This window comes from Cervus elaphus, chromosome 28, assembly GCF_910594005.1.
Source record: "Cervus elaphus chromosome 28, mCerEla1.1, whole genome shotgun sequence".
NCBI classification, from domain to species: domain Eukaryota; kingdom Metazoa; phylum Chordata; class Mammalia; order Artiodactyla; family Cervidae; genus Cervus; species Cervus elaphus.
Window position 1 is genome coordinate 31,127,616 of NC_057842.1, and position 9,750 is coordinate 31,137,365.

General features: G+C 38.6%; 1 protein-coding gene across 1 annotated transcript; it reads right to left on the minus strand.

The window, feature by feature from the left end:
* Window positions 1-1,965: 1,965 nt before the first annotated feature.
* FABP7 (fatty acid binding protein 7) lies at window positions 1,966-6,119 on the minus strand. Its single transcript, XM_043890448.1, has 4 exons — window positions 5,683-6,119; window positions 5,067-5,239; window positions 4,323-4,424; window positions 1,966-2,343 (listed from the first exon to the last, which is right to left on the minus strand). Exons 1-4 carry the CDS (start codon window positions 5,753-5,755, stop codon window positions 2,293-2,295), a joined length of 399 nt encoding a protein of 132 aa, XP_043746383.1. The 5' UTR covers window positions 5,756-6,119; the 3' UTR covers window positions 1,966-2,292.
* Window positions 6,120-9,750: the final 3,631 nt, after the last annotated feature.

The following is a 9,750-nucleotide window of genomic DNA, read 5'->3' on the forward strand; positions in this document are numbered from 1 at the left end:
AGTTTTAGTAATGACAACCTGGGCCAATCTTATCTCGACATTCAGTAATAATTACACATTCACGTGTTAAATCCTACAGCTGCACTTTAGATTTTTTTACTCTTTATTATAGTAGTTAAAGTAATAAAAATAGCCAGGTGATAGTATCATTGTGGTGATTGTGTAAGTTAAAGAAAGTTTCCTCATACTTATATCTGTAAGTTCGTTGGACCTTGACTTAACTTGTAGAAACTTACTGAACATTTTGCTTTGATTAAAAATGAATACTGAATGTCCTGTAAAACACTTACATTTTTTTCTGCCTCACCCCCTACCCTTCACAGAGGCTAACAGAAGAAAGTTTTCCTAAGAAGTGATTCAGGGAAAATAAAAATCTTACATTTTGTTTCAGAAGAAAATTCAGCTGCATATTAATTTTTAAGAGAAATATTATTATTTTCAGTATCATTCACTAGTCAGGTGGCACCAGTGGTTAAAAAAAACCTGCCTTCCAGTGCAGGAGACAAAAGAGAGCCAGGTTCAATCCCTGGGTCGGGAAGATCCCCTGGAGAAGGGCATGGCAGCCCACTCTAGTATTTTTGCCTGGAGAATCCTATGGACAGAGAAACCTGACAGGCTTCAGTTCATGGGGTCACAAAGAGTCAGACATGACTGAAGCAATTTAGCATTCACAAGAGAACTTGGACACATTAATCTAATCTTCTTTCCTCATCGGTAAAGTAAAAGTAGTATCTTCCTTACCTGCTTCACATTGTGGGTTTGAGAAAATGTACAAAAATCATCTTGTAAACAATAAACTACAAAATAACGTTTGTAGTTTACCAATGCAAATCTTACCAGTCATAAACAGGTATTTACTTTCCTTTGGTCAACTCAGTTCCACCAGCCTCCCCCATGTCCCTGCTTCCCTACTACCAGCCACACACCCACACAAAGGAATTCAGATGCCCTTTGCACACTCCACTTTACCCATTATAGCAGTTCTCAACTTAGTTCTGGAGAAGGCAATGGCACCCCACTCCAGTACTCTTGCCTGGAATATCCCATGGACGGAGGAGCCTGGTGGGCTGCAGTCTACGGGGTCGCTAAGAGTCGGACATGACTGAGCGACTTCACTTTCACTTTTCACTTTCATGCATCGGAGAAGGAAATGGCAAACCACTCCAGTGATCTTTCCTGGAGAATCCCAGGAACGGGGGAGCCTGGTGGGCTACAGTCCACGGGGTCGCTAAGGGTCGGATACGACTGAAGCGACTTAGCAGCAGCAGCAGCAGCAGCTTAGTTCAGCTCGGTGTACTTGCCTGGAGACACATCTTTCTGGTCTGGGATCAAATTCATTGCCTGTTTCTATTTACCTTTCAATAAGAAACTTGAATTACTTGACATTTTGATTCTATGAGACTTTGATTATGTTTACTTTTTAATAAGACATTTTCATGTATATCAGCTTGCTTCTTCAGACTACCTGTTTTTAGTATCAAGAGGTCACTTGTGCAGCTCAGCTCACCATAACAAATCTCCTTCGGATCCTAGCCAAGTTGTATGTGGACGTTCCAACCCAAACATTTTCCACATTTCCCTAGGCTTCTGATTTTTTTTTTTTTTAATTGGAGGATAATTGTTTTACAATGTTGTGTTGGTTTTTGCTGTCCAACAACTGGAATCAGTCATAACTATATATATTTCCTCTTCCTTTTGAGCCTCCCTCCCACCCCACCCCCCATCCCACCCCTTTGGGGCAGCTCAGAGTACCAGGCTGGGCCCCCTGTGTTATATAGCAGCTTGCCACTAGCTATCTACTTTACACATTGCTTATATTTTAAATTAGTATTTTAAGCAAAGTGCTAACTTCCCCAGCCTAATGTTATACCACACACACACACAAAAGGCTATTTTACTTAAAACTTTCTAATATACAATTCCCAGCCAGATTAGTGAGTGATATTAAAAACAGCAACACATTTCTCACGGGTGTAAGATTTTTTTATTCCAATTTGATTTGCATTCCAATGGAAATTATAGCACATATTCCCTTCTTGATTTTAAAAACAGTAGCTTAAAAATTTTAACGTGGATTATAAAATGTGATAAATTTGCAGATCAAAAATGGCTTTGATTGCTTGCAGCAACAAGTTTTTAAAACAAGGTTTAAAGTCATCATTTTCCACCTCCACACCAAGGTAACCTTCTAATTAGTGATCAGCCGCACTGTAATAGCAGTTTTACACTGAGACTTGAGTATACTCAACAGGAATATTGTAGAGCTTCTCCAGCCCCAGGTCAGGATGTTTTCTATGCCTTCTCATAGTGGCGAACAGCAACCACATCGCCAAAAGTAAGAGTCTGAAAGATTCCAAAAGATAACCAAATCTTCTTACACAGGTACATCAGTGATTGTACCTACTGATTATCATATTATTTTAAATATTGTCATATTATTATCTTAAAGATTGTCATATATGTGATTTAAGTATTATACAAAAGAATAATGGCATTTACAAACATTAAATGTTGTATGCTCAGTCATGTCCAATTCTTTGCAACTCTATGGACTGTTGCCTGCCAGGCTCCTCTGTCCATGGGATTTTCCCAGGCAAGAATACTGGAGTGAGTTGCCATTTCCTCCTCCAGGGGATCTTTCCAATCTAAGGATCGAACCCACATCTCTTGCATCTCCTACGTTACAGGCAGAATATCTACTGCTGAGCCACTGGGGAAGCCCTAAATGTTCTATAAAAACATTTTCATTTTTTTCCTACATCTTCATTTTCTAAAAAGAAACCCTCATATTTATTGAGTGAGTGACATGTATACATAGTTCATATCTGTGAAAGAAATATGAAAAAAAACTTAGATTAACTATCTAGATTCAGGTCAAAAGAATTCCTTTTGCCTTAAATTATCAGGGTAATTGGAGCATTTTAGCTCTCTTTTTAAAGTGCATAAAATTTATAGTAGGTTCTCATACTACTTTACAATTCATGACCTAGATAAATTTTGAAGTTTTTAGAAAATCAAAATTATTTGGACAAATGGTATTTGCAATGACTTGGTCCAAAAGCAGGAAAAAGTAAATGTACAAATGTTCTCATTGCTTTGACTGTCCTGCTTTATTCTATGTGAACCTTGGTGGTTATGTAGCAAAATGTGCACCATGGGCTCTTGTATCAAATCCAACTTGAAGAATTGCTATAAATCCTCTTTACAAAATTTAGTGTTTTTCAGTGTTCATCATTTTCATGTAGTCCTGTGATTTTCAAGAGGATAGCATGCCTTGTCACCCATTACTTTCATTTCCTTTTTTCAACTCAGTCTTGCCTGATCACAGTCATACATACCAAAGCTGAACTATCTACTTCTTTGTATTCAGGAAAAACAAAAAGAAAAAAAGCATAAAGGAGAACTGGAGAACTTCAGATTAAATCTTTTCTCTCTTTTTTTCCATTTATTTTTATTAGTTGGAGGCTAATTACTTTACAATATTGTAGTGGGTTTTGCCAGATTGAATATTTTATAAATGAATCGCTCTGTCTATCTCCCTCTCTTTATGGTGATGATGATCACTGCAGAAAAATGTGGCCAAATACTTGTCAACATGAAAGGAAAACTGTCCCTCTGCTCCCCACCCCCACTTCCACCCAAGAAAAAAATGTGACTATGTAAGTCCTCTATCTGAACCTAGAACAGCTGGTAGTCAAGGGAAGGAGAAGGAAACTAGTCAATAGTCTTAAGTAACAAAACCAAAAAACCCATCCTGCTATTATCTCAGAAGAAATATGTAAAGCAACTCCCATCCAAGAAAAAATACAAAATGATGTATTGACTTCAACGTCTTCAAGATTCCATTACTCAACTCACCAAAAAAGTGTCTAGGGTGCTAGATCAAGATAAAACATTTTCCCCAGTTTATGATGCTACTTCACCATTAGATACATTATTTTTAAACTATTTTCTATTCTATAATTTTTACATGACTATCTAGTATTGAATAGACATGTTTTAAAGGCATCTTACAAAATTAAAAAGGACTGGAGGGAAGTAATATCAAAATAGTTCTCTCTGAGGGGACAGTAGAAGGGAATTTTATATTTTTGTTACATTTTCCTGTTATATTCTAAATTATCTGTACTGAACTTGTAAAACTTTTATAAACTAAAATATACAAATTTACACATGATTAAATACCCTTGCTAGTGACTTAATGTTATTAAAAAAGGAAAGATGGCAGAAAAGGAGGGAAGGAGGAGCAGGGAAGGAGATGGGAAATTTGAGGGGCGGTGGGGGCAGGAGGAGAAGCAGGAATCGGGAATTGCTCTACTTACCATGACCATTTTGCCATCCTTAATCTCTCTTACAAAATTTGTTTCTTTGCCATCCCATTTCTGTACATGAACAAGTTTGTCTCCATCCAGGCTAACAACAGACTGAGACCACCAACAAAATGCAGAACATAGCAATAGGTACAGATCAGATTTCTTACATGAAAGTCAAACAAACTGATTTTTCAAAGAGTAATAGTTGAAACAATAGTGATCAATTAATTATCACAGTAGTACCATTTCCTCTGTTGCTTCCAGAGTTGAAACTCTGAGAAAACTCTAATAAATCATAATTCGATTGAAATGTGTATGTTTAGATGCAAAAATTATCAGGCAGATAAATTATCAGAAATAAAAATCCTAAACTAGTGCTTTCTGAGGAATCATCCTACTCCTTTAAACAGGGTTTTAGAATGAGGTAAACTATTGATTTAGCCAACTTGAGGCAAAAGAGAGATTAAACAAAGTACAATCTTTATTTTAAATGAATACGATGAAATATTTTCTGAAATACAGATTTGATACAAAATGAGAGAAATATGTGGTAAAGAAAAAGATTGGAGATTTGAGCTATGGGAGTTGCCCATTATTCAGAACATAAGCTATGGGACATGAGAATGCAAAATTAACCCTGGGTCTTTCTCTCTGAAGTGAAATACTGAGAACATTTTCCACTTTCCATCATCTAGAAAAAAACAGTTATTCTGTCCTCCCCTCCCCACCCCAGAGGAAGGAGCGGCTCCTTACCTTACAGCTTCTGTCGTCTGCAGTGGTTTCATCAAACTCTTCTCCCAGATGAAAACTAATCTCTGTGTTTTTGAATGTGCTTTGAGTTCTGATCACCACTCTGTCCCCCTCCTGACTGATGATCACTGTTGGCTTAGTCACATTGCCCACCTGCCTAGTGGCAAAGCCCACACCTAAAATAGTAAAAAGAAGCAATACAGTTGGTGGCAACTTCCAAAATAGCTCATGAAGCAGGAATCCACTTTCCTATTCTGGAATCCAGGTCGTAAAATCTAAGTTTCATTAGAGTATGTTTAGCCCATCAGTTATGCTACTGAGCCTTAGTCGTATGTGGATGCCAATTTGGAAGCATAAATAAGAGGATGCTGGAGAAAAAGCAGAAAAGGCACAGAAGCTTCACATTCTTCACAGAATACTTGGCTCTAGGCAAGAAAGGGGACAATTGCCAGATTTAAAAAGCCCTTCCGTGGAAAATGGCTTTTTAAAATCAGCACAGCACGTGATTATGACAATGGGATCTGCTTTTGTCTCTTGCTAATCGGATGGGTGAAAAAAGGAATCTGCGAGTGTCTGAAGCTGCAGGTTTAAGAGAACGGCACATCTTAGTTTTACCTACCAAGCGCCTTCATGTACTCATCAAAGTTCTGACTGTCCGTCAGCTTCCAGGTAGCACAGAAAGCCTCCACCATCCTTGCCCTTTCCCCGTTTGCTTCAGAAGCAGATAAAAGCGGCGGATACGGGGATCTCCGGATCGCAGGGACACTGCAATTCGAAAGACCCTTTGCACCTCACCGCAGCTCCTGCCTTCTTATTTAGAAAAGAGGCTGGCAGAAAGCCAAGGCTTTGAATTGCAAACACATCCCTCCGGCGTCCCTCTTTCCCGGAGGTTGTGGAAGGGGCCCGGGATGGGAAGGGAGGGCGGCGGGAGGCTCAGGGAGGTTCCAATCCTCTTTGTGATTGGCTCAGGCCACTGGGTTAGCGGAGTAGGTCGCGTTCCTCCCAGTCCTCGCAGCGCAGCCCTTCTTCTGCCTGAGAAATCTCTGCGAAGGTTCAATGAGGTTGGAGGCAGGGAGCGGAAAATGAGAGAGGGTCTTTCAGATTCAGCTTGAAAACTTGGCAAAGGCCATTTCAGGCTGTGAGGAAAGAAAAAAATGCACAATAGGACATTCAGATTGATTTCCGTTCATGGCAAAGCTGGTTACAAATGAGGACCCCCCCTCCCCAACTTCAAAAAAAACCACTGAAATGCCAAACTTTTCAAATAAAGGAAGCTGAATAGTGTCTTTTATTTTTCTCTCATATTTATAAGAAGAGCAAAACACGAGCTAGAATATGCCAAGCCAGGGAAAGAGGAGAAGGAGGAGACATAAATGCCTCCCCTAGACTGTGCTGCTGAAAGACTCCTCCAGCAGAGTATTAATGGGACCTGATTTGGGCCTCTTCCCAACATGAACTGAGTGAATTAAAAGATCCCATTTTTCTTTCTAAGGAGATGAGAACCAGACTGAGATGGAAAAGGGACCTAAGGGAGAGTATGGTTAGGATTCGCTAATGAGCTGTAGAAATAAAGCAGAACACACTCTTTCCCGCACTCCTTCACATAAACTGGACAGTTCATCTGATAAGATTTTGAATGACCTGCACGCTAGAACCTTTTGATCTCCCAAGGTCACATCTACATCTGTTTACTGATTGTGTTAGCAGGAGGGGAAGAATTGGAGCAGCAGTGGGAGTCAGAAGACTTTGCCTTCAGTTCTGGAGTCCAAGGGCTTCCCTGATAGCTCAATTGGTAAGGAATCCGCCTGCAATGCTGGAGACCCCGGTTCGATTCTTGGGTCGGGAAGATCCCCTGGAGAAGGCATAGGCCACCCACTCTAGCATTCTTGGAATTCCCTTGTGGCTCAGCTGGTAAAAAATCTGCCTGCAATGCAGGAGACCTGGGTTCCATCCCTGCGTTGGGAAGACGCCCTGGAGTAAGGGAAAGGCTACCCGTAACTCCAGTGTTCTGGCCTGGAGAATTTCGTCCGACACAACTGAGCAACTTTCACTTTCACTTTCTGGATATCGAACTTTCCAGTCAATGACTAGAGTCCGCATGGGCACTAGGTAGGACTTGCTGTTGCACTGACAGGAAGCTGAAGCTACCAGAGGCGACAGTAAAAAGTCTGAAAACCTGAAATGAAATAAGCCCAGAGGGAGCAAAGCTTACAGTAACATCAGACACATCTGACATCGTTTGAGCCTTTTTAAAGATAGCCTCACCTAGGAATTTTACATACATTCTTTTTTTTTTTTTTTTTGCTAAATCTAAGCCACTAATTTATCCATTTACACAAACCATCTTTATGGTAGAAGTTCTCAAACCAATTTATTTTGTTACATCAAAATGCTCTTCTATGTTCCACTTAATAAAACATATTTAAGCTGGTGGAATTGTTAATTATTATCCTAAAATGTAATAGATCATTTCTTTTTCATAGTCCAGAAATGTAAGATCAAGATTGTTGAGAGCAGGGACCAGGTGTTAGACAATTCATTACTGATTGTGATGCTCCTTACTGATTGTGATGCTGAAATATTTGTTTACCTAATTTATGTCTTCCATTCTTTAGATAAGTAGCTTTTGATATATTTATTCTAACTTAAAGCATGTATTTCTGTAATGCAATTTTTTTACACCTTATATAAAACATAAAAGTCCAGCAACTTAGAGATAAATTTTTTTGAATAGTGTATTAATTTAGTAATAAGCAGAAGAGACTATTGCTATGCAGATGTCTATAGTAAAAATTTTAGGAAAAGCCACTTGACTATTTTGTAATTCCCTAACCTAAACTGACACATTTAATCTTATAATTTTTAATTGTTCAAGATACTACAGATTTACAACCAAGAATAATTGCTTTCAAGTAATAGGTAACTTGCTCTGTTTATTGAGGACCTTATTAAAAGAGAAAGTAAAAGAATAGAGAAAAGATTGTGTTCTGCTAAAGAGGATTCAAATATTAATAATAGATTGTTTTTCAATTTTCCTAAACCTAGGAGCAATTTATGACCCTGCTATGACTTTTATAATGTAAGTACATCCACAGATTTAAACAAGGAAAGAATCTGACAGATTGACCCTTCTCTCAGGACTATTACCTTTATATAGGTAATGTGAACTCTAAAGAATCTATTTATAAAGACTATTTTTAATAGTGAAAGGAACAGAGAATGTTGCTTTGGGAGATCTTGGCAAAATCGCCACATGAGGCTGAATCTCTGGGCACCTGCTTTATGGAAATTTTTCTTTCTTAAGGAAACAGAAGGTTTTAATAAAATTTTAACACTGTTCTTGAGCTAAGTACGCCAGTCAAGGTCACAGAACTATTTCCTATAAAATATCCAAGGATCTTCACCAAAAGAGATTAAATAACATTCAAAGTACTTGCTTGAGTTTCTTTTTGTTACCAAATAACACAAAATAAAATGCTAACAGATTCTCTTTATAGTTAGACGTGATATGTGATTACACCAGGAAGGCACTATTTATTGACCTACAGTTAATAAATGACCTGTGATGGTTAATATCTTCAGCCAACACCTTTGCTGCAATTGTGGTCACTCTTGTGCATCACAGTCTCTCCCCTCAAGCAACCAACCAGCAAGACCAACTCTAGGCTTCAGAAATGATAAAGACTCCAACCTTCAAGCAGGAGTGAATGCGATATGGATGATGGAATTCAACAGGAGGAGGTGTGTGGAAAAAGACCTGTGACTTGTCTGTCCCTTTATTGTTGTGAAATTTTTACATTATTATGTTTTTTTAAAATGTGGACTAGACCAGAGAGGAGATATGCTGCAGGTGTGGCACAATCTTGAAAAGAAGTGCTGTTTCATTCTCTTCTACTGAAGTATGAAAACCTAATAAAGACAAGCTGCCGAGGTTTGGACGGTCTTTCCAACATCCTTATTCTTTTCATTTTCTGCGGTGTTTCCCCCTCTGTTTACCTCCCTTTGTCCGAGTATTCCACTCTCCATATTTTCTTGGGCATAAAATGCAGAAGAAGTCCTTTACCTGCTTCTAGATCTGACATACCTGCTTTTAGATCTGACAAAGAGACTTGGGAGAGAAATTTGTTCCAAGTTAGTTTAGGAAAGAGTTATGGACCTTCCCTCTCTTCAGACCATCTATATCGCCACAACTCTGCTGAGAAAATGCTCCTCTCAAGTGCCCTGGTTACTTTCCAACTGTATTTTAGAGTTTAACTCAAATATTCACTCCGGGAAGACTGGATCAGAACCCCAATTATGTCACCCATGGTTTTGTTTTTATCTTTTTAAACGTGTCATAAATGTAATTAAATGCTTGTGTAGCCAATTGTCTAATTAGACATGAACATGAGTTCCCTGGAGCATCTATTTTAGCATCTATGTCTTTTATTATCCATTGTGCTGTATCCTTATCTTCTGTTATAGTATCAAGTTCATAGTGTTTGTTCTACGATGTTAAAAGTATGAACAAATATAGAGTGTGGACATAGAGAATCAGAGAACTTCAAAAAATAAGAATGAAAACAATTGTTCAAATGGTCTTTTCCAAGTTTCTATTCAAACTTTTCCTCTCTTTGCAACCTATATAATCCTTCCTGTCCTGTATGATGGGCTTCCCTGGTGGCTCAGATGGTAAAGAATCTGCCTG

Coding starts and splice junctions, on each gene's coding strand:
- FABP7 (XM_043890448.1), bottom strand. CDS start 5,755: ATGGTGGAGGCTTTCTGTGCTACCTGGAAGCTGACGGACAGTCAGAAC. Junction 5,240..5,682: donor TGAGTACATGAAGGCGCTTG/GTAGGTAAAACT, acceptor TTACTATTTTAG/GTGTGGGCTTTGCCACTAGG. Junction 2,344..4,322: donor AGGATGGCAAAATGGTCATG/GTAAGTAGAGCA, acceptor GGAATCTTTCAG/ACTCTTACTTTTGGCGATGT.